A 25,855-nucleotide genomic window follows, 5' to 3' on the forward strand; every position below is an offset into this window, starting at 1 on the left:
GCTCTGCGGGTCACTGCCCTCTGCATGGGTTTTAAAGGAGAGCTAACAGAAAAGCTAACAAAATTTATTTTGAGAGAGACTGAGAGAATGTGAGTGGGGGAGGGGCAGAGAAAGAGAGGGAGAGAGAGAATCCCAGCAGGTTCTACACTGTCAGCGCAGAGCCCTATGTGGTGCTCAATCTCACAACCATGAGACCACGACCCAAGTCAGATGCTTAACTGATCAAGCCCCCCAGGCGCCCCTCATGTTCTTCTTATCAAACTTCCTCCTCAACTTACTGGTCATATTCAAGCCTGGTTTCTCCTTCCTTCCTTGTTTCCTCCTGCCTTCCCTCTCTTCTTCCTCCCTTTTTACTTTTGCTTTTCCTGGCTCTTTTCCTGTTGATCTGTTTTTTCATTTATAAATCTCAGAAAAATCTCCAGTATATATCTCAGTTTTGATGATTCTGTTTAATATTTATTTATTTATTTTATTTCTAGACATGGTGGTCTCCTTTAATTAGCAGATCCACTTTTTTCCCCCTCTTACATCTCATGAAAAATTTCTTTAATATAGAAATGTACTGTTTTCCCCTCTTCCATTTATAGGACAGAATACAGGGTTTCCCCAGAATGAAGACCAATTGATTTTTTTTTTTTGCTAGATCATCATTATCTGTCTGAGGTATCTATTAACTCTCTCCTCAGGGATTCACCGTCTATGTGTTTATTCTCTGTGTTCTTTTCGCCTCTGATTGGGTATTTGGACTCACGTGTTCTGTTTTGTGCGATTTCAAATTTATTTATTATTTCTGTAATAGTATTGCTTTGATCCCCAGTTTATCTTTTTAGCTTTGTAATCTCATTTTTCACTTTATTCTGTTGTCTTATCCTTTCATCTTGAATGTCTTGTTTCATTGATTTCATGTTGTTCGTGAGTTCTTCTAAAGTACAAATGACTTATTGTGGAGATTTTTTTCCTCTTGTTCTTTGGGTAGAGTTTAACTCAGTAACTGATTCTTTTTGCTGTTCCTCCTCCGTCTCTCTCTCTCTCTCTCTCCTTTCATTTCACTGAACTTTTCCTCCTTATTTTGTTTGGAATTTTAAATAAGAATTACATGTTTCTTATTATAAGAAAACATTCTAGGGGCGCCTGGGTGGCGCAGTCGGTTAAGCGTCCGACTTCAGCCAGGTCACGATCTCGCGGTCCGTGGGTTCGAGCCCCGTGTCGGGCTCTGGGCTGATGGCTCAGAGCCTGGAGCCTGTTTCCGATTCTGTGTCTCCCTCTCTCTCTGCCCCTCCCCCGTTCATGCTCTGTCTCTCTCTGTCCCAAAAATAAATAAAAAAACGTTGGAAAAAAAAATTAAAAAAAAAAGAAAACATTCCGGAAAGGTATAAAGAAGAATTTTTTCTTTGCTCTGCACTCCCCCACCATGATCTCCTGAGGTTACTGTTGCTAATAGTTATATGTATATATCCATAGTTTTCTTTCTGCTATTAATATAAACATATGAATATGCTTTTTTATTTGTTTCAAAAATCGCATCCTACTCCATACGCTCTTTGAGATTTGCTTTTTAAAAATTTGCTTTTGTTTTAAAGATTTTACTTTTAATAATCTCGACACCCAAGGTAGGGTTTGAACTCAAAACCTTGAGATCAAGAGTCACATGCTCCACTGACTGAGCCAGCCAGTCACTCCAAAAATTTGCTTTTTTTAAGGTTAATAATCTCCAGTAAATCTCTTCCCCAAGCACTGATCTAACTCATTTTTAAACAGAGCTGCCTGATAGTCTGTTATATGGATGTGCTAAATCTTATTCAATTATACCACTATCAGGAGCGTTTTCTTTTTTGTTACTGTAAACAATACTTCAGAAGATACTAAAGTGCTACATTTGTGTATACTAATGCTTTTATATTTGTTGAATTGATTCCAAAAGGGGAATTACTGGGGCAGAAGGTATGTGCATTCAGTTATTGATAGACACTATTGGATTACTTTCCAGAATGCTCCTCAAAGTTCATACTTGCTTTAGCATTGCATGTGAGTGGCTATTATAGATATCAAAAAACCAAAAAAAAAAAAAATCATTCTCATGTGTATGAAGTCTTATTTTCAAATTGCTACATTTATTCTCAAATTACCCTGAGTTAATAATTAAATTACTTTAGTTATTATTTTGCTACCACATAAGTTCTGTGTTTTTTTCTTTTTTTTTTTCTTTTCTGGAATTGATTTTATTTTGGTTGATATTGGGCTTTTTTTCCCTTTCATTTTCAGACATTTTTGAACAATTATTCAAAAAAGTCTTTTGAGCACTTTTTGTGCCCCAGGCACTATTCTAGGCACTCTGTATAGTGTCAGAAACAAAGCTGACAACCGTGCCCCACGGAGCTTTCATCCTGGAGTGTGAAAAATATATGAGTAGACAAAAAATAAATATAATAAGTTGACATAGCACTCAGCTGTGTGATATTCATATGGTAGAGAGTGACTAGGTGGTCAGGGAAAACCCGTCTAAGGAACCTGGGGCTTTATTTTTTTTTTTAATTTTTTTAATTTTTTTTAATTTTTGTTTTCAACGTTTATTTATTTTTGGGACAGAGAGAGACAGAGCATGAACGGGGGAGGGGCAGAGAGAGAGGGAGACACAGAATTGGAAACAAGCTCCAGGCTCTGAGCCATCAGCGCAGAGCCCGACGCGGGGCTCGAACTCCCGGACCGCGAGATCGTGACCTGGCCGAAGTCGGACGCTTAACCGACTGCGCCACCCAGGCGCCCCAGGAACCTGGGGCTTTAGAGAAAAAAACAGTAACTATCCATGGGAAGGTCTGGGAGAAGAGCATTTCAGGGAGAGGGAGAGCAATTATCAGGGTTTTGAGATTGGGGCAGTCTTCAGTAATCTCTAATGAGCCCAGACCTGAGTGTTTACAGCAGAGTGAGAGAAAAGGAGGCATACATGAGATGAAGTAAGGAAAACCGGCAAGGGCAATGGCACCTGTGATCTCCTCGCTGTGGTAAAGGGTTTGAATTTCATTGTGAGTGAATGAAGGAGTCCTTTGGGTGGATTCTGGGAGGGATCTAACTTTTGATTTACGTTCTGAAAAGGTCACTCTGGGTTCTCAGTGGAGAATGCATTGTAGGAAATCACAATACATCTGAATGCTTTGTAGGAAACCCAGGGCAGGGGTGGAGGTAGGATAGCTAAAAGGCTTTTGTGGACATTCCCAGTTAAAAGATGGTATTGGCTAGGACTTCACGGTGTCAGTGAAGCAAGGAAAAGTGGACTAGTTCGAGGTAGGTTTAGGAGTAGAAATTGACAGAACTTGCGTTTGGCCTGAGCAATTCAGTGGCCTGGTGTGCCATCTACCAAGATAAGGAGAGAGCAGCAAAGGAGCTCCTGGGTGGGTCGGTCGGTTAAGCACCCAACTCTTGATTTCGGCTCAGGTCACAATCTCAAGGTTGGTGAGATTGAGCCCACTCTTGTGCTCTATGCTGACAGTGTGGGGCCTGCTTGGGATTCTCTCTCTCCCCTCCCTCCCACATCCTTCCCCCACTCATGCATGTGCATGTGTTCTCTCTCTCTCTCTCTCTCTCTCTCTCTCTCTCTCTGTCAAAAATAAATAAATAATACACTTTAAAATAGTCAAGAATTGTCATTTAAAAATAATAGAGCAGAAAAGAGATTTGAGGGATGGTAGATGAAGAGTTCTTTGCTTTTTGAGATTTAAAAACAGTAAGAAATTGGTATTGTGGTATAGATTTCAGAGGTACCAGCAAGTACCAGAAGTACTTGAAATGATGGAATTAATTTTCGTACATGTCAAAGGATGACTTAATAGAAAACTTGACAAGTGAGATCTGGGTACTTGAATGGGGCTAGTCGGATCTAAGGCTTTTTGTAAGCCTTTTGTAAGTAGAATGGGAGCTGGTTTTAATTATGGAGCCCAGAAGCCCAAATGCTAAGGACCTCACTCTTGAGTATCAGCACTTATATTAGCTGTCCTAGTTCTCTGTGGGTAATTCATTCGAGTATTACTAGCTAGGTTACTAGCAAAGACCTTTTATTTTTCTCTAGAGTCTGCATGTGCAACAGATCTAAGTCGAAGTGGGTTAAAAATCCCATATAGAGGGACACCTGGGTGGCTCAGTTAATTAAACTTTGACTCTTGATATTGGCACATATCATGATCTCACAGTTTGTGAAATCAAGACCCATGGTAGGCTTTGTGCTGACAGCACGAAGCCTGCTTGGGATTCTCTCTCTCCCTCTTTCTCTTCTCTCTGCTCTCTTTCTCTCTCTCTCAAAATAAACTGTAAAAAAAAAATTAAAACTGCAATATAGAGACTTTAAAAAAATTTTTTTTAATGTTTATTTATTATTGAGAGACAGAGAGCCACAAAGTGTGAGCACGGGAGGGGTAGAGAGAGGTGGGAGACAGAGAATCTGAAGTAGGCTCCAGGCTCCGAGCTGTCAGCACAGAGCCTGATGCAGGGTTTGAACTCACAAACTGCGAGATCATGACCTGAGCCAAAGTTGGAAGCCCAACCAACTGAGCCACCCAGGTGCCCCACACAATATAGAGACTTTTAACCCATCTCCTTGTGCTCAGTTTCTTACTGCCATGCTCTTTCAGACCATACAGATTTCCAGATCTTTCTGAGATTCTTGATGAGCAGGCTGATGCTTTCCACTGTAGGATCCTTTGCTTCCTTCTCTCTCACACTGTATGCTTTCATTCTCATAGACCATTTTGGAACTTACCCCATTCATGACTGCCTCCCACCTTTTCTCTTTATTGTTGATGGATTACAGATTTGTGATGCTCTTATTGTTATTTTCTTTTTTTTTTTTAAGCTTATTTCTTTGAGAGAGAAAGAGAGACTGGGGGATTGGGAGAGACAGACAGACAGAGAATCCTAAGCAGGCTCTGCACCATCAGCACAGAGCTTGATGTGGGGCCTGAACCCCCAGAGTGTGAGATCATGACCTGAGCTGAAACTAAGAGCTGGATGCTCAACTGACTGGGACACCCAGGCACCCCATGTATTATTATTCTCTAATTTTTTTAAATTTTCTTTCTTAATTTTTTTGAACATTTATTTATTGACAGAGACAGAGCATGAGCAGGGGAAGGGCAGAGAGAGAGGGGATCATAGAATCTGAAGCAGAGTCAAGGCTCTGAGCTGAGCAGAGTCCGATGTGGGACTTGAACTCACAGGTGGTGAGATCATGACCTGAGCTGAAGTCAGATGCTTAACTGACTGAGCCACCCAGGTGCCCTCTTGTTGTTATTTTCAAGATCACAAAAGGAAGAAACACAGGTATGTAGTCTGCCATCTTGAAATGGGAAACTTTACTTATTTTAAAACATTCATTCATTCATTCATTCATTCATTCATTCATTTTTGAGAAATAGAGATTGAGAGAGAAAGAGAATCCCAAGCAGGCTCCATACTGTCAGGTGGAGCCTGACACAGGGCTTGAACTCATGAACTGTTAGATCATGACCTGAGATGAAATCAAGAGTCAGACATTTAAGTGACTGAACCACCCAAGTGCCCCAAACTTTAATTTTTATGTAGACAGAAATGTTTCTCCTTTACAAAGTTGTTTCTTCATCTTTCTAAAACACATTATATTCATCTTTATTTTTTGTCGTTTTTTTTTATAGTTGTCATCACATTTTGGGCTCCATCGCCCAACATGGGGCTTGAACTCCTGACCCTGAGATCAAGACCTGAGATGAGATCAGGAGTTGGATACTTAACCAACTGACCCAGCCAGTTGCCCTAGTTGTCATCCTATTTTATTTAATTGTATTGGCATTTATTGTGGGCAGTATAGACCTTCCATGTAATATTTATCAATTCTGTTAAACTCTTTCCCCATCTTACCTGAGACATGTTAGTCTTATTCTCTTGAATGATGTACTTGATTTTTGTTCTCCTTTCTGTATAAAGTAAATATTCTTTGATCCTGCAAATTTTGACTTCATTTAGAGACTATGATCACCAAATATAAAGTTCTGAAGGCAGTGTTCCTTTTTTATCCATCTTTGCGTGCCCAAAGGATCTATTCCAAGACTGAAGCATAGGAATTCAAGAAAGACTTGATGACACGAAAGCTGAAAGGGGACATTTTTGTTACTCACTTCTATTAACTATACTTGTTTATTCATTCATTCAACAAACATTTATGACAAATCCCTGTGTTTCAAGCTCTGAGCATTGCTATACACTGGGAATCCAGAGCTGAACAAGGCTGCCATGCCTTCTAGAAATTCATGAATGTTAACACTCATCATCTCTTTTGTTTAGCTACCTTGTTTAGTGAATGTTTTTTTCTCCCCAATAGATGATTGATGGTGAAAGCTATTTTATAGATTTCTTTGGAACTCATTCCCTTCCCACAGCAAAAACTACATGAGTACTATATTAAAGGTCCATGGTTCCTCTTGGTCTGTGTTTTGCTGACATCAGACACCTTAATCTGCTTACCCTGAGACAGAATGTTCTTTCCATGGCTCTTTCTTAAAACCACATTTATGGCATGGTACCTGGGTGGCTCAGCCGATTAAGTGTCCAACTCTTGGTTTCAGCTCAGGTCATGATCTCATGTGGTTCATGGGATTGAGTCCTGTGTTTGGCCCTGTGCTAACAGTATGGAGTCTGCTTGGAATTCTCTCTCTCTCTCTCTCTCTCTTTCTCAAAATAAATAAATAAACTTAAAAAATCACATTTATGGCCCTCTTTATTTATATGCTTCTTCAACATTTTTTAAATAGTGTTCAAAAACATTATCCAATTAAAGATCATAGTAGGGATGGTGCAGGCTGTATTCGGTAGTGTCTAGAATAGGACTGTTCACTTGGACAGTGTTGAGGTGGAACAAGACAAGTTCAAGGTTTAAGGAAGTGGTAGTCAGAGATGGCAGAAATGAAGGTTTGAGTTTGGGAGTAATCTTTCTGCGTTTTTGAGAAGCTCTTTCCATTTCCTTGAGCACAGAAGACCGAGACAAGAAAACATAGGGTGAGTGACCGAAAGTAGGTAGGTTATCTTCTCTTTGTTGGCGCTTTGCTGTGCGCTAGATTTTTGTCTTTCTTCTCTAGTGAGATTCATAGAAGATCTATTTGTTATCTCATTATTTTTGGTCTTTTTCTTCCTGCTGAGAATTTGGGTGTGTCATGTCTTAAGTTTTCATGTATGTATTTTTAATTTTAAAAGTAGGCAGTGGTAAGGTTGGCTACAGGTCTTGAGGTAGTTATATAGATTATTTCACTATGGTGTATATTTCTGATATATATGTATCTATATAAATATATATATAATATATGTAAACACACACATATAAAATATATGTAAATACACATATAAAATATATGTAAAACACAGTATAGCACACAACAATGAACAGAATCCTTCCTATCTATTAATTTAGGTAGAGCTCAATTTTAAGCCTGCCACAAAGTTTTCTTTATCTAGAAGTTGTCTCGTTTATCTATAACTTAGCTGGCAATCCAAGGCAGTTTACAATATAATCTGTTTAAATATTAGGAGTGATATATATATATATATATATATATATATGTATATATACATATATATAAATTTTTAATGTTTATTTTTTGAGAGAAAGAGAGACAGAGTGTGAGTGGGAGAGGCACAGAGATAGAGGGAGACACAGAATCCGAAGCAGGCTCCAGGCTCCGAGCTGTCAGCACAGAGCCTGACATGGGGCTCAAACTCAGAACTGTGAGATCATGACCTGAGCTGAATTTGGACGCTTAACCAACTGAGCCACCCAGTCTCACCTATAAGTAATATGAATAATAATAGGCCTCACGTATTGAGTATTCATATATGCCAGGCACAGTGGCAGGCAAACCCAGATATAAAATCCCAGTAGAGGGGTACCTGGGTGAATTATTTGGTTGAGTGTCCAACTCTCGATTTCAACTTAGGTCATGATCTCTCGGTTCATGGGCTCAAGCCCCACATTGGGCTCTGCACGGACAGCATGGACCCTGCTTGGGATTCTTTCTCCCTCTCTCTCTGCCCCTGCCCAACTTGCACTCTCTGTCTCTCTCTCAAAATAAATATGTAAGCATTTAAAATCCTAGTAGACAAGAACAATGTATTTGAGGCCACTGTATCCCCATTATATAATGGTGTCTACATAATAAGAACATAGAACAAAATGATCAGATTATTGGTTGAATTTGTAGATACTTTCAAGTTTCCCATCTTTAACTTAGATCAAGAATTTTAGAAATATTATATAATTAGCTGTCTGACGTGTTTGAAGATGCATATAATATTTGATTTTACTTATTAGATACACAGAACTTTAGTATGATTAAGATGAAGTGTATTCTTGTCATAGAATATTAGTAATTGATAAGATTTATTGATTATTTATTATATTCCAGATGCTGTTGTAATAATTTTAAAGGAATAGTTTTTTTAATCTTCAAGATAAGTATCCTTATTACCATAGTTACAGAGGAAGAATCCCCCCAGTGCTATGCAGCCTGTCAACAAAAATAACAACATTTTGATTTTGTGCTTGTATAACTCATTTATTTTTTTTCCAATGTATAGTATTTGCTGTTTTGTTTTGATAATGTAATGTATGTCAGACTGTACTTTTACAAAAAACGAAAGGAAACTATGTGGGAAAAAATATATTCTCGATAGTGTATGATACCTTTGTGAGGACAGCCGTTGATTGAAAAGCTGTATCCATTTAACCTCTGATAGGGTGGCTAGTCTGGAATAAAAGGATACTCAAGTTCTACAGATACCTGCAATTGATCGGTGGCCTCATTCGCATTCAGATAAGTAGCGCAAAAACACAGTTCCCAGAAAAATCACAAAATAATCCAAATGCCAGTATGGTAAATTTTATAAAAATGAAATAATCATTACATCCGATCCAAGAATGAAAGAAAGCTTACTCATGGATGAGATTTTATGTTAAGCTCCAGTACAAATCTGTTGATCCAGAATATTAACACCTGCTTCTGCTTATTGAAAAACCCTCTTCCCCTTCTAATCATTTCCTCATTTGTATAGTGGTTAATCAGATATGAGAAAGTCAAGATACCTAGGATTTTGGAGTATATTCAAATATACTGATAACTCCAGGCATATCTATGTCTCTTAGCTTCAAAATAAATTATTAGTTAATGATCACCATATCTTGGAGCTGGGATCAAAATATTATTCTCACTTTGTAGGTTGCTATAGGCACAGACCAGATAAGTGCCTTATCAAAGATTGTTGGCAAGCCAAGGGGCAGATAGGGAATTAGATTGTCAAACTCTGGATGCTTCATCTTGGGTTCAGTGCAGACCCTGTGGGCAACTGAGGAAGCAAAGTTGTAGCTGAGAATCAGTGCTACCTGGTCTGCTTGTGGCTCTCACTGCGAATTTCCATGTGTTTGGGCGGAGTTAAGAACCCAGGAGCCCATAAAGTAACCTTCAGATAATAACACAACAATCTATGTTTTTCAAGTTCATATATTACTTTGAGTTGGCAGCCTGAACTCCCAAGTTCACTGCCGAGGGCCAGTACTGTGCTGAGAATTACCATGAAAATATTCATCATACCAGAAAATAGATAAAGAAAATAAAACGGCCGTTTTCTTTCCCATTAAACTTGTAACTCTGTTTACTATAGAAAAGTGCAATGCTTAGTAAAAAAAAGTCTATGATTCTGCTGTATATTCTTGCAAAACGAAACTGTATTAGGTACACAAAAGGTATTAATCAGCTGAGTGAAATTCTACAAAACTGGCCAGACAGAGTGATTAGAAATGAAAGATTAGAGGCTCACTTACAGTTCCAACATATTTATGGTTTTATACTGAAAACAAAAAGCACTACTGAATAGGTCGGCTTATTGAAAACTCAGCTTCTGGAGTTTCACAGTTTTGGAAGAAAGTTATTAAAACATAAATTTCCTGGTATTTTCTTGACATAGACAAAATGGAAAATTTGATTTATGAAGATTGTCAGTTGCAATAAAGCAGATCAGAACATAGTCATTTTACCTAATAAGTGATGTGATGTTATAATTCTTATCACAATTTCAAACATTACCAAAACATACAGAAAGAAGCTTCAAAACCAGAAAGAAGACACTAGAGCTAACCTAAATAAACTCACCCAAAAGGAAGAAAGTGAGAGGTTATTAAAAACGCAATTTGTTTTTCATTTACTAGAGAAAATTCAGAAAATTTTGAGGAAAATAAAAACTTACATATCTTAAACCAGAGTAAGCATTTGTTGTATTTTCTTCAATATTTTTCTATTTGCACACATTATTAAAACAAAATCATTCAGCACACCCATTTTGTAGTTATTTCATATATTAATATATTGTAATGATTTCCTAATTTTTCACTATTTTTTTAACGTATGGTTTAAAAAACTTAGATCTTAGCCCATCACTTATGCTACCATAATCCATTTAACTAGTTTTGTATATCTGGTCATTTGGATGTTTTCATTTTTTACCTATTATAAATAGTGCCATGATAAACATGTGTATACTGATATTTTGTATATTATTTGATTATTTTCTTAGGAGGCATTTTTTTAAAGTGACTTTGTTATTGATTTCTGAACTTTTGAGTAATCCTTTAAACTTTTGATGAATACTTTGAGAATCTGATATTTAAATTGTTCATATTCAAAACTAAAATTGACATATATTTGAATTGTTGAATATCTGATAATAAGATGTTTATTTAATCTTCAAAGAGAAGAAATATTTTATGTATTTATATATTTGTTTATAATTTTTACCACCTAAAACTCTATAGATGTTGTCCCATTATTTCCTGGTATTTGATATGGAGAAGTCTGAGGTTAGTCTGAATTTTTTTGTTTGGAGGCAAACTTTTCTGTCTAGTCAAGAACTAAGTTTATGTTATTTTCTTCACCCTTGAAATTATAAATTTCAATAGAATCACTTCAGGTTTTCATCCTTGTTAATATTGCCTATAGTCACTGAGACTTTTCATCTGTAGACTTAAGACTTTCTTTTATTTGGGAATACACAGTCCTATTATAACCCAGATTTATTGTTTTAGTTAAAAGGGTTCCTTTCTCATGGACACAAATTATGTTGCACACCATTTTTCCATCAACTGCATCTACTTTTTCTTCTCTCGTGATTTTAATCTCCCTTCATTTCTCATATTTTAGAGGCAGCTGTTCAAATTTGTTCTACACGTTACTATTCACTTTTCAGCGGTGTTGGCTTTGTTCTTTAGTGAATATAATATTGAGTGATTCTAATCTCATGAAGATATTAATTTTGCCATTTTGCTTTTAATTTATTTCCTTTTCATTTCAACTTACCTCCTAGTCAGATTCCCTTTCACGCCAGTATGTTGTCTTCTCCTCTCAAAGGTTTATCCTTTCAATTTCTTTGTGAACAGACAACACTGTTTCTAAAATTGTATGGCTTGTAGTGTCCTTTAAAAGAATCCATTCATGGAGCCATGTTCTTTTATGTTACAGAAAAATGTTCTAATCTCCACCCTTCCTGGGCATTTTAAATTCATTCCCTGAACAGGCAGTTAATCCAGCCTAGTTGTGCCTGGGAAGCAGGGATGTTATGTCAGTTAGAATTGCTTTAGTCTGAAGTAGGAGAAAGAGCCATAGTGGCTTAATCAGATGGAATCTTTTATTGTCACATGACCAGAAGTCTAGAGCTAGGAAGTCCAGAGCCAACCCAGTGGGTCAAGGAAGTGTCTGAGAACCAAGGCCTCTCCTGAACAATGTCATTTATTCTTATGGTTGCAAAGTGGCTGTACCAAATCTAGGCATGTATGTATGTATATATATCATATACACCCATTACCAATATATTAAAATACATAATGGGTATATAATATATATTTCATGGTTTTATATATGCATATACACATACAATATGTATATGTATTTATAATGGGTATCTCAAAGAGGAAAAGATGGGTGTCCAATTTTTTTATTGTTGTTAGAAAAATAGTATGTTTGTGAAAGCTCCACTCAGGACACTTCTGTTTCTGTTTCATTGCTAAGAACTGTGTCTCTGGTCACATGGTCACCAGTAGTTGCAATGGAGTTTGAGGACAGAAGTATGTTTAGCTGGTACAAACCATCACATTTTATTCTTAAAAAAATTTTTTAGGGGCACCTGGGTGGCTCAGTCGGTTAAGCGTCCGACTTCGGCTCAGGTCATGATCTCGAGGTCCATGAGTTCAAGCCCCGCGTCGGGCTCTGTGCTGACAGCTCAGAGCCTGGAGCCTGCTTCAGATTCTGTGTCTCCCTCTCTCTCTCTCTCTCTGACTCTCCCCTGTTCATGCTCTGTCTCTCTCTGTCTCAAAAATAAATAAACATTAAAAAAATTAAAAATAAAAAAAAATTTTAATGTTTATTTATTTTTGAGAGAGAAAGAAAAACAGAAAATCTTTAGTGGGTTCCATGCTGTCAGAGCAAACCCCAACATGGGGCTCCAACCCACAAGCTGTGAGATCATGACCTGAGCCAAAGTTGGATGCTCAACTGACTGGGCCACCCAGACACCCGAAAACCATCATTTTTAAAAAAACAGGGATAAAAACCAGTATTCACAGGTGTAAAAGGTCTTTGCTGTTTTGTATTAGTGGTAAACATGTTAAAAGAGAGCTACAGGGGCACCTGGGTGCCTCGGTCGGTTAAGCCTCCAACTTCAGGTCAGGTCATGATCTCTTAGTTCTTGGGTTCAAGCATGGCATCGGGCTCTGTGCTGGAGCCTGGAGCCCGTTTCAGATTCTGTGTCTCCTGCTCTCTCTGCCCCACCCTGCTCATGCTGTGTCTCTTTCTCAAAAATAAACATTAAAAAAATTAAAGAGAGCTACAAATGAGGGACTGTCCCTGGCCACATGAGAAAACAAGTCCCAATGAAGACGGGCAAACTTAGAACTTCTTCTCTAAAGCAAAGGACATGACCCTGGATGGTGATTCTTGTCGCAGCATCTTAAGACTTACTACTAGAAGAAATTATTTCCAGATTTTGCAAGTAGGATGTTAGTTTTTGGTTAGTGTGTTTTTTCTTCACAAATGTTTGGATTAGTGGTCTCTGAAGTTAAAAAAAAAAAAATCCCTGAGTAGATGTGAAAGTAATATTAGTTGATTAACTTCTGTGTGGGAAGTACTAAGATATATACAAAGGTGAAATCGATTGATAATGCCTTTTTTTAAATTATCAAGTAGAACACGTGATTTAGGAACGTAAATAATTCTAGACTAAAACTCTCCGAGGGCATTGCATATGGCTTGGCCAAAGTTTTTCTCCTGAATTTGTTTATTGCCTCACTGATAGAAGTAAATAGTCGATAAGAGTTTGCTAAATTAGCAATACGGAATCACCTACTATAGATAAATTCAGTTATAAGATATGTATATTGTGCTCTGGATCACAGAATGGAAACAGATCTCAGACCAGGTGGATTTGGTGACCTTGAGCTGGGCCCTCCAAGGCGAGTAGGACTTGTACAGAAGGGAAGATACTAAATGACAAGAAAACAGAGAGAACTGAGGACTAGCATGAACAGGCATGGTGATCAGTGAAGGAAGCAATGCGAACATACAGAAGGCAGATCCCATCCACATCCTAGGTGTTCTTGACCTGGTCTTTATTCTTTGGACAATATGCAGCTTTTGAAGTACTGAGAGAACGTAACAGGGATATGTAGGTCGAAGTGGAGAAGGAAACACTGGGGACAAGAAAATGAATCTGGATTTTTCTACCTGGTCTCAATGACTCCAGGAGTGAGGGTTCACATAGGGTGATAAGATTATATATTAAGAAAATTTAAATGAGGAAATTTAATTTAAAATAAATAAAATAAAATTTAGTTGGGAAAACTGTAATCCTTATGATATAACACTCTCTTCATTTTCTAGGCATAGTTTGCTGTCATTCAGCCATATATTTATTTGTATGTAAAACAATGGAATAAGCACTATGAACAGCAAACCAAACTGTTCTCCCCAACCACCTGGTACTTCTTCTTCCCAAATGGTTTCTGTGGCAACCATTTCCTTATTTCCTTTTTCCATGGTTCTCCTGCATTTATGTGCATGTCTCAAAAAGCCTGTTTTTTTCTGGTTTGTTTTTTAGTAGTTTTTAACTTTCTAGAAAGGTATTATGCATGTATTATTTTGGGACTGATGTCTCTCACTTAATTATTTTACTAAGACCTTTGAAATACATTGAAATGCAATTTCCTTTTGCATTTTTAATTTTTTTTCTTTTAGTTGTGATGAACTTGATAATGACCCATTGGTATTTTAATTCATTCATTCATTTGCCAAGTTTAGTTTGTTGCCACTAGGACAAATTCATGAGAAGGCTGAGTCCACACTTAGTTTCATCTGTCATAGCCATACAAGAGTTAAAACTGTTAAATTCAACCTTAACTTAATTGAAATGGCTTTGCTATCATCCAGTAAATATCAGTTATAAAATATAAACACAGCTTTTTTGGCTATGCACGGTAGGACATTGCTTCAGATGCACCATAGTGAGATAATTTTAGCAAAATATCATACATTTCATGAATTTGTAGTTATCATCCCCCTAATCCGAATATGCATTAAATATGTGCTAAAGTAGTAAATATTAGATGTGCCAGTTACAGATACATATAAAGATGATAACTCTGGGTGATGCTTAATCTCTCAGATCAAGCAAAGCTGAGTAGAGAAATTTTGTCATATTTGACTATTCAAACATTTTTTTGATATTACCCTAGAAAAAAGTTCTGAACCACATGGATTTTTTTTTTTTTTAGTTATTCACCGTCTCTGGGAAAAATTTGGGACTTGATTAAACAGAAAAAAATGTAATTGCCTAATTTCACAAGAATGTACACAATTTGACATGCATTTTTCTGAATCTAAGTCAAATCAGAAGGATATTTTTCCAGATATGTGTGTCTTTTCTGGATTATGACTTTCCCTGCTATCTAATAATATTCCGGAATTAGGGGGACCAGCTTATCCCAGTTTGCCTGGGCTTTCCAGTTTTAACACTGAAAGTCCTGCCTCCCAGTAAGGGCCATGCCCATAAATGCTTTGTCAGGCACCTAGAATCATGAAGAGTTAGGTCACGTCATGTATCACTAACACACACTCTTCCAGTGATGGATTTCAGATATATTAGATTCTCATTTACATTTTAATACAACATTTGTACTATTTCAAGTTAATATTTTGTAGTATGTATGAAAACCCTAAAATATAAATATTTAAAAGCTATCCTTTTAACTAATTTGAATTATAGAATATTTATAAATTCATTTTATTTCTTTTAAGTGTATATAATCATTTGAACTAGAATTTCTCATTATACTTTAATGAAGAAATGAGAACGATCTGTAACTAGTATTTCAGTTGTTTGTATGCATTGCATGAAAATAATTTGTTTTAGCAATACTTAGATTTAAAGAACTTCCTGTTCTAATTTTCTTTCTCTAAAAAGGCTTAGGAAAACTTATTCTGAGAGGAAATAGAGTGTCGTACCTTCAAGCATGTCTTCTGAAATCAAAACCTGGGAGCAAAAAGCCTGACTCTTCCATATACTAAACTATGCGATTTGGGCAAGTTGCTTAAGCTTATGAAGACAGTGTCTTTATCTTCACATGGTCTAATAATTAGTGCCATTTAGGCTCTCCAGCCACTGTTCTTTGGCCACTGCCCTTTCCTTCTCCTCCCCTGGGTCCCTAGCCCTGCTGACTGCTCACAGCCCTCCTGTGGCTGCTGTGTGTTGTCAGCACCCCGCACTGTGACACACGTCCCCGTTGCACTTGCCCTGGGCTCCTGGGTCCCTGGGTCTTCTAGGCGGGCCCTATTAGTTCCCAACATGATGTCAATTACATGGTTATGGGACTACCAGAAAAAAAAGAAAGTAGTGGCACACCTTGAGAAGTTAGATACAGGATGGGCTAATTTGGGCAATCCTTGCCATTTCACCATGATTTTCAATCAAGGCTTTGAGATTGTGTTGAATGACTACAAGTGGTTTGCCTTTTTTAAGTACAAAGAAGAGGGCAGCAAGGTAACCAGTAGTCGTAGACTCTGGGTCTGGAGTTCTTTCTTGTCCAGCAAGATAGTGGATGCAGAATTGACATGTGAGAGAGCGTAATGTCTGGGAGGAGACAAGAGCCCCAAGTAAGGGACCTTGCTCCATTTTTATTAGGATCAGAAGGTTTACAAGAGTGATGAGTGTGAGGAAAAGGGGGTTTTGAAGATATGCAGCGTTAGGGGTTTGGGTCAATACCAAACAAAGTCCTGGTGCCTGGCAGATGGTTGTTTAAGGCAGGCATGAGGCGCCAGGTCTGTTTACCTTATCTTGCCTAGGGGACAAGAAAGACAGAGCATGCTACCTCAGGGTCAACAAGGCACCTTTCTTTTGCTAATTAGCTCTGTTCTGGGCAACTTGGCCCTGCTGTGGTCTATAGCCCTGTTCACCTGTTTACCTATTTTGGTCCTTCCTTCCTTTGAAAGCAGCTTTCTGCTATTGTACTAAGTTGGGGGGCGTTTCCGCCCTGAATACTTAATCTTGTCTACCTAATTTTGGATGCTTTCATCCTGAGGCTTCCTGTTTCTATATGCCTTGTTAACCCATGGGTGCGAGCTCAGGGAATTCCTTAGCTTATCCTCCACAACGAGTTGCCACCGCAGAGACCATGCCTGGATGGGTGCATGATGTGCCAAGCTGGAAGTAGGCTCATTTCCTCGGAACTAAAGTGGGAACTACCTCTGAGAAGGTGAACATGAACACAGCACACCCTGAGAGTCTCCAGGGAAACTACTCTAATTCTAATACCCTCTACAAATATAACCATGGTTTTGTGAAAGTGATCCATGCCGTTCAGAAGTCTTAAAAAAATTTTTTTTAATGTTTATTTATTTTTTTGAGACAGAGAGAGACAGATCCTGAGCGGGGAGGGGCAGAAAGAGAGGGAGACATAGGATCTGGGCTTCAGGCTCTTAGCTGTCAGCACAGAGCCTGACTCATGGGCTCGAACCCACAAACCATGAGATCATGACCTGCGTCAAAGTTGGGCGCTTAACCGACTGAGCCACCCAGGTGCCCCCAGAAGTCTTGGACAGCAACCACATACATGGAACATGAGATGCTTACCCTAGGAGAGAGGATTAGGAGAGGCAGTAGCCACAGCTGGAGAATCCCACCACTGACTGTTGAAATACACGAAATGGTTTTACATTTGCCAGCGTCTTGGGACTGGAGAAATGTTTGTGGTACCAATTTTGTTCCTCCTGTTTGAAGCCAAGCATCTTGTGGAAGCTGCTACTCATTTGCTTCCGTGGGTATGCTGGAAGCAAGGATCCATACACTAACCAACAATACTCAGACCCCAATCTTGAGTCCCCAGAGGTTGTCTCTTGCAGCCAGCACGCTCAAGGCTGTGAAGGTGGGCCGTACCTCATCACAGGAAAATATGCCCACGACTTTGGGCTGATAGAAGAGCCACGCTTCCCTTACACAGGCACTGATTCTCCATGCAAACCGAAGGAGGACTTGCTTCCATTACTCCTCCTCCGAGTACCACTATGTGGCAGGCTTCTATGGGGGCTGCAATGAGCTGGCCTGTCGTGGCCCCGTGGCAGTTGCTTTCGAAATCTATGATCTCTTCCTCCACTGGCACAGGGGGATCTATCTACTACTACACTGGTCTGAGAGACCCTTTTTTTGTTTTGTTTTTTGACAGACCCTTTCAACCCCTTTGAGCTGACTAATCATGCTGTTTTGCCCGTGGGCCACAGCACCGACAGCCTCGGGGGTGGATTGCTGGATTGTTAAAAATAGCTGGGGCACTAGCGGGAGCGAAGATGGTTACTTCGGGATCCGCAGAGGAACCGATGAGGGTGCAATTGAAAGCACAGCGGTGGCAGCCACCCCGGTTCCCAAATTGGAGGGTGCACATCCCGGCATCTCATCCCGACCGCCATCAATCACGAAAGGGCAGACTGGAGACTTTCACAGCAGCAATTTCAGAACATTACAAATAGATTCCTATGAAGATTTCTGCCTTCAGCGTTAAAACTGCCTTCGATTTGGGTACACCTCCCCCTTGACCACCGGCCTGCTTTCCAGCTATGCAGTACCAAAATGCGGGATTTTGTTAGTCATTTGTAATTCGCACGTGCTATAGTTTTAAAAGCCTTTTTGAGAACACAGCCTTATTTTTACGTTGTGAAAAATCACAGGAAAATACGCAAGGTCTGTTAAATGTTTAAAAAGTTAAAAGATTTTTAAAATATTTTATTTCCTTGGAGACCGAGAGAGAGCATGAGTGGGGGAGGGACAGAGAGAGAGAGGCAGAGAGAGAATCCCAAGCAGGCTCTGCACTGTCAGCATGGAGGCTGATGTGAAGCCCAACCTCATGAGCAGCGAGATCATGACCTGAGCTGAAATCAAGAGTCATGTTTAACGGACTGAGCCACCCAGTTTCAAAGGTTTTCTGTAAAAATTATAATAATAATAATGAATACCATTTGGACACTTTTTTATAAAGACTAAATGAAATAATGTAAGGTAGTCATGTATAGTGTCTCATACTTTGAAGTTTTAAGATTTTTGCTAAAGTAGCTACAAGGTAAGTTGAGCCCGGATTTGTGCTCTGGCAACATCTGTTCTATTTATTTATTTTTTTTCTGTAATGGGAATCAAGATTTTAAAATTAATTTTTGGTGTGTGTGTCTGCGTACTTGATGGCCTCATCACTGGGGAACTCCAACACATATTTGATGAAGGAATTCTAACATCTCTGGCCAATTGCCCTTTTAATTGAGTACCCAGGTAGCAATGGGACAGCTAACCTGAGGTAGATTATTTCTCCTATAACTCATTGTCCTCGGTCAGATTTTTCTCAGGGGATGGGGCAAGAGTGAGTAAATTGACTATGTTTGCTCATGTTCATTCTCTTATTGTAGATATGTCTTCCTGAAGTAAATGTTGAGTTTTTAATTGGTTTCAGAATGATTTAATCAGTGTTTATGCTCTGGTCATAAAGAACACTCTGTGATAGGCTTGCCATCTGTTCAAGATAAAAATGAAATCCCTTTTGAAGAAGTGGGCAGTTGATAGAAAGATTTTAATGAATGTTTAATGTTATTGTATCTATGTGAGGGGCTTATGGTGACAGTCACATAAATGTGTAAGCCTAAGGGCTCAATCTTAGTGTTTCAGCTTCTATTAAGTCTCTGTTGGAGAATTCTATTTTGAATCTCTGAAGTTGTATACCGAAGTGATAGAGGGTAGATTTAATGCAGTAAAATGTTTGCTCCAGTCAAGTTCTGGTTTGAATTTGCTCACTCCTGCCTGGTCACTGCCTTCCAGTAGAATGAGTCTGTTCATTCCGACCGAATGGTTTTCTCCTTCAGGAACCCATCTTTCTTTAAAATGTATGGATTTTAGGAAATACTTTCATCTGCTTGGACTCTAAACCATGTTTAGATCTTACTACTCTAATGTACAGTAGGTTTTTGTTGTTGTTGTTGCCGATATGCATCCTAACAATATTTCTTTCATGTTTGAATGACCTTGCTTCTTCTTCCAGGTATTTTGTTTCTAAAACACGGACCCATTATAGTATCGTGCACATCTTCTCAGATCCTTGGTGTCTCTTCAAATTGAAGCACACAGTCCTAGCAAACTCAGTAAGAGGTCTAGCCAGGGAACAATTTTCTCATTTAAGTTTGTCACTGCATATCGTTTAGTTTCCACTTGGATTTGTGATTGAAGTTGCTACAAGGGTATTGTAAAAGAAAAAGGAAGAGGAAAGCTTTTCCCAAAATGTGATATCATGAAGTATATAAACTTGACCTGCAATGTGAAAATTTAGTGTATTTTCTTCCATATAAAATGCTATTTGGCACAGTATATGGTTCCCAGTGTCATATTGCTATAGAATAGTTGCCTCTTTGCCAGAAGCTATCTGTCAGTGTTCTCAATATCTGCAGGTGGTAAGTATGCTTCAGAATTCAGAGAAGGAGAACGGTGTGCTCGCAGGGATTTGTGAAAATGCTTGACAAAAAATATGACCTTATTTTGGACTACTTGTGCATAATCAAGACATTTGCTAGATTTCTTGCTGCCAGGGACAGTTTAATCCATCCTAATTAGTGATGGTGGTTATCATTACAATTTAGACGGCAAAAATTTTCTGGCATACATTTTATGTTGTAATTATTATATTTTCATTAAAGTCAATGTAATTTACGTACAAAAGAAAGTAAAGAATCTGGTACCTACCAGGAGGAATTGTGCTGGTGTAAATGTCAGGATACAGTAGCATGTACATACTTATGACAATGGCCTTGAGAATTGAAGACAAGTCCACTAGGGTATACAAATTATGGTACTTTTGGCTGTGGATGATAACATATCATACTACATGTGGTTTTTGATAATAGAGACTTATATTTTCACATGAAAAGAAGCTCAGACACAGATAGTTCCAGGGTTGATTTAATGCTCAGTAGCATCAGGGCTCTTCATATTCCTTTTTTCCAGGGGAGAAATTCTGTCCCAGACGGGCCTGGCAGGCTTTCCTTCATACCTTACTGCTGAAACCGGGATAAGGTGACTATAGCCAAGCCCTTCGCTGATGGGGGTCCAGAAGGGGCAGGGAGAACTGTGTGATAAGGTGGGACCAATCACAACTAGGTCCCTGGAGCTGTGCCCATTCCCTGAGCATGTTGCCATCTCCACAAAACTAGAGTTCCCTTATCAAGGAAGATCGGGATGGGGTGGACCCGGCTGCTGGGGACAACACATAGTTTTTGCTACACAAGCCACTCAAGAGCATGGGTAGAAACAGTAAATTGTAGGGGCGCCTGGGTCGCTCAGTCGGTTGAGCGTCCAACTTCAGCTCAGGTCATGAACTCGTGGGTTCGTGGGTTTGAGCCCCACCCCAAGCTTTGTGCTGACAGCTCAGAGCCTGGAGCCTGCTTCAGAATCTGTGTCTCCCCCTCTCTCTGCCCCTCCCCCATTCACACTCTATCTCTCTCTCAAAAATAAATCAAACATTAAAAGAATTAAAAAAAAAAAAACAGTAAGTGGCCACCTCTGACTCTTTTACACATCTTCTTCAAATCCAAAGACATGTTAGGTTAACAAACAAGTTTGTCAGTTGGATGGAAGTGGCTTTAACTCATCATTTTCTGTTACATTTGTGATAAAAAGTGTTGCACTTCCCCTGGTTCCCCTAAGGTTCTCTTTGGACATCCGTACTTGGTACCATCAGGGGAAATCTGTCGTCTTGGGTAAAATCGCGTTGCAGATGCTCAGTATATATACCAGTGGTACGGTAGAGATATAAACAGGGCTCAGGAATTTGGGGCAGCGTTTGCTTAACCATGCAGACTGAAATCGGTTCATCTTTGTTGCGGTAATTGTCTCACGTGGAGGGAAATGAAGAGAATTTTTCAACTCTGTAAGAGGGGCCATGCTGCCCTCAAAACACTTTGCATTTGTAGAAAACCCAGTAACATTTTCTATTTGAGTCATAAAACTTTCAAAACCCATTGCGTTGCTTGTCATAAACATGCATTTTGTACTGGTTTTGGAGAGACTGTATTAAGTGTTGGGTGACGTGACCTATTTTATTTTCAAAATAAAATCTCATACAGTATGGCAACATTATAGTCACCAAGAGCACAGGCTTGGAAGCCAGAGTGTTTGGCCGTGAATTCTAACTCAGTAGATTTTGAGGAGGTTGTGCCTCACCGTTTGTATGCATAAAATAGGGACATTACCTACCTCAGGGTTATTACGGGGATTAAGTTATTATTTTAGTATTCTTCAGACATGCCCTGCATTCTAGGTGTAGGCTTTCTTTAATAAATACATTAGAAGAATTTAAAAACTTTAGGAAAATGTCATTCTCTAAATATGGCATTCCTGTGGCATGTGCCTTTTTTTCACTCCTGCATGCATTTATGCAAGCAATTACTCAATAAGATTTCAATGAGTCTCTGTATTATATTATTTTTTCTCCATGTAAGCCTATTGCAGATAACAATAACTTCTTTTTTTTAATTTTATTTTTTTAAATTTACATCCAAATTAGCATATAGTGCAACAATGATTTCAGGAGTAGATTCCTTAATGCCCCTCACCCACTTATCCCATCCCCCCTCCCACACCTCCTCCAGTAACCTTCTGTTTGTTCTCCATATTTAAGAGTCTCTTAGGTTTTGTCCCCCTCCCTGTTTTTATATTATTTTTGTTTACATTCCCTTATGTTCATCTGTTCTGTATCTTAAAGTCCTCATATGAGTGAAGTCATATGATATTTGTCTTTATCTGACTGACTCATTTTGCTTAGCATAATACCCTCCAGTTCCATCCATGTAGTTGCAAATGGTAAGATTTCATTCTTTTTGATTGCTGAGTAATACTCCATTCTGTGTATATGTGTGTGTGTGTATATATATATATATATATATATATATATATATATATGTATGTATATCTATACACATACTGCCTCTTCTTTATCCATTCATCCCTTGTTGGACATTTGGGCTTTTTCCATACTTTGACTATTGTTGATAGTGCTGCTATAAACATTGGGGTGCATGTCCCTTCAAAACAGCACACCTGTATCCCTTGGATAAATACCTAGTCATGCAATTGCTAGGTCATAGCGTAGTTCTATTTTTAATTTTTTGAGGAAGCTCTATACTGTTTTCCAGAGTGGCTGCACCAACTTGCATTCCACCAACAATGCAAAAGAAATCCTGTTTCTCCGCATCCTCGCCAACATCTGTTGCTGCCTGAGTTGTTAACATTAGCCATTCTGACAGGGGTGAGGTGGTGTCTTATTGTGTGGTTTTGATTTGTATTTCCCTGATGATGAGTGATGTGGAGCATTTTTTATGTGTCGGTTGGCCATCCAGATGTCTTCTTTGGAGAAGTGTCTATTCATGTCTTTTGCCCATTTCTTCACTGGATGATTTGTTTTTTGGGTGTTGAGTTTGATCAGTTCTTGATAGATTTTGGATACTAACCCTTTATCTGATATATTGTTTGCAAATATCTTCTTCCATTCTGTGGGTTGCCTTTTAGTTCTGCTGATTGTTTCCTTTGCTGTGCAGAAGCTTTTTATTTTGATGAGGTCCTAGTAGTTCATTTTTGCTTTTGTTTCTCTTGCCTCCGAGATGTGTTGAGTAAGAAGCCACTGCAGCCAAGATCAGAGAGGTTTTTGCCTGCTTTCTCCTCAAGGATTTTGATGGCTTCCTGTCTTACATTTAGGTCTTTCATCCATTTGGAGTTTATTTTTGTGTATGGTGTAAGAAAGTGGTCCGGGTTCATTCTTCTGCATGTTGCTGTCCAGTTTTCCCAGCACCACTTGCTGAAGAGACTGTCTTTATTCCATTGGATATTCTTTCTTGCTTTGTCAAAGATGAGTTGGCCATGTTTGTGGGTCCATTTCTGGGTTCTCTATTCGGTTCCATTGATCTGAGTGTCTATTCTTGTGCCAGTACCATACTGTCTTGATGATTACAGCTTTGTAGTATAGCTTGAAGTCTGGGATTGCAATGCCTCCTGTTTTGGCTTTCTTTTTCAAGATTGCTTTGGCTATTTGGGGTCTTTTCTGGTTCCATACAACAATAACTTTTTATTTATTTTTTTATTTTTTTTAATTTTTTTTTTTTAAGTTTATTTATTTTTGAGACAGAGAGAGACAGAGCATGAATGGGGGAGGGTCAGAGAGAGAGGGAGACACAGAATCGGAAGCAGGCTCCAGGCTCTGAGCCATCAGCCCAGAGCCCGACGCGGGGCTCGAACCCACAGACCACGAGATCGTGACCTGAGCCGAAGTCGGACGCTTAACCGACTGAGCCACCCAGGTGCCCCAATAACTTTTTAATAGCCAGGCAGATAATGCATTATATATATATACCACTCTATAATGCTGATGAGAGGGGATGATATCTAATAATGTGCATGTTGAAGTTCAAATTGGTGAATCCATTATCAACATCATGTGCAGACAAATGAAGTATATAACATATATACATATTATATATATGTGTATATATTATATAACATATATATGTTATATATACATATAATATATAATATTATATATTATACATACATATTATACACACACACACACACACACACACATATACCCTGTGTTGTGAAGAATAATTATGTTACTTAAAATGAAATGTTTTGGGGTCACCTGGGTGGCTCAGTTGGTTAAACAGCCAACTCTTGGTTTTGACTCAGTTCATAATTTCATGGTTCGCCATTTTGAGCCCTGCGCCACGCTCTGCCCTAAAAGTGTGAAGTCTGCTTGGGATTCTCTCTCTCTCTCTTTTTATGCTCCTCCCCTGTTCATGCTCTCTCTCTCTCTCTGTCTCTCTCAAAATAAATTAAAAAAAAACTGAAGTGTTTTGGGACACCTGAGTGGCTCAGTCGGTTAAAGGTTGGAGTCTTGATTTCAGCTCAGGTCGTGGTCTTACAGTTCATGAATTTGAGCCTCCATTCAGGCTCTGTGCTGATGGTGCGGAGCCTGCTTGGGATTCTCTCTCTCTGCCCCTCCTCACTTGCTCACATACCCTCTCTCAAAATAAATAAGTAAACTTATTTACTGTGATTAAGAGAATATATTCCTGTGGGAATTTAAGAAAACATACTTGTGGTACTAGAAAATTCTGCTTCTTGTTGTTTATCATGTCTGTTACCTATATATCACTAACAAAAATAGGAAACCTTAGTTCTACAGAACTTGTTTAATGAAAATACAGTAAGCAAAAGTTTTCTGAGTTTACTTCTAAATCCCTGAGGCCATACAATTTAAAATAGAAACACTGGCTGTTCTTCAATGATCTACCTCACATTTAAGTATAATTCCCAACTTATTCTATTATCTTCTAATGTTTTGATATATACCTCCCTTGTTAGGGTGATTAATAGTGCAGTTCTGACTGGAATAACCTAATTGCTGTTGATGACTACCTTTTAAAACTGGCAAAAACTGTCAGATAAATTCCGTATCTAAATATTCTTCTCTATACTTGTCAACATAAATCTATAGTTTAGTATTAAAAATGTCTTGCCTCGGGGCGCCTGGGTGGCGCAGTCGGTTAAGCGTCCGACTTCAGCCAGGTCACGATCTCGCGGTCCGTGAGTTCGAGCCCCGCGTCGGGCTCTGGGCTGATGGCTCAGAGCCTGGAGCCTGTTTCCGATTCTGTGTCTCCCTCTCTCTCTGCCCCTCCCCCGTTCATGCTCTGTCTCTCTCTGTCCCAAAAATAAATAAACGTTGAAAAAAAAAATTAAAAAAAAAAAAATGTCTTGCCTCATATTATATTCTCTCAAAGTTAGTTCTGAGTCTTTACATCTGAATGTGGGTATCTACACGGACACCTGGGTGGCTCAGTCAGTTAAGAGTCCCATTTCAGCTCAGGTCATGATCTCATGGTTCGTGGGTTCAAGCCCTGAGTCAGACTTTGTGCTGACAGTTCAGAGCCTGGAGCCTGCTTCATATTCTCTGTCTCCCTTTCCCTCTGTCCCTCCCCGCCCTCTCTGAAATATAAACATTTTAAAAATGTGAATATGGGTATGTGTGCTATACAAAATAGCAACTGTGATGTTCAAAGTTACATTATTGATGGCTAAGAATTGATATGAAAATTACAAGCCATAAATTAAGCAAAGCACCTTCTATTGCCAGAAATGTTCTGGAGAAGTACATATCGAACCAGATTTTACCTAAATTGGATCTATTATTGAATTCCGAGACAATCAAAAGAGAACATCAAGCAGTTTAAACAGAATCATT

The 25,855-nt window shown here is 38.7% G+C and overlaps 1 protein-coding gene and 1 pseudogene across 12 annotated transcripts in view; both read left to right on the forward strand.

Moving 5' to 3' along the window:
- LOC147581506 (uncharacterized) overlaps positions 1–25,855 on the forward strand; it is a 237,757-nt gene that overhangs the window by 169,336 nt on the left and 42,566 nt on the right. Inside the window, exon 8 of one of the 12 annotated variants that reach the window (XM_086703291.1) lies at positions 19,613–19,883. The exons of the other annotated variants lie outside the window; for them this stretch is intronic. Within the exon in view, the coding sequence (XP_086559417.1) occupies positions 19,613–19,627 (15 nt within the window). The 3' untranslated portion in view covers positions 19,628–19,883. Of the gene's footprint in view, positions 1–19,612; positions 19,884–25,855 lie in introns of those variants that run through there. 12 annotated transcript variants of the gene reach the window in all.
- LOC112869911 (dipeptidyl peptidase 1-like) lies at positions 13,446–18,494 on the forward strand (annotated as a pseudogene).

Source organism: Puma concolor, chromosome B1 (assembly GCF_028749965.1).
Source record: "Puma concolor isolate L17-30 chromosome B1, mPumCon1.1.hap2, whole genome shotgun sequence".
In the NCBI taxonomy this organism is placed as follows: domain Eukaryota; kingdom Metazoa; phylum Chordata; class Mammalia; order Carnivora; family Felidae; genus Puma; species Puma concolor.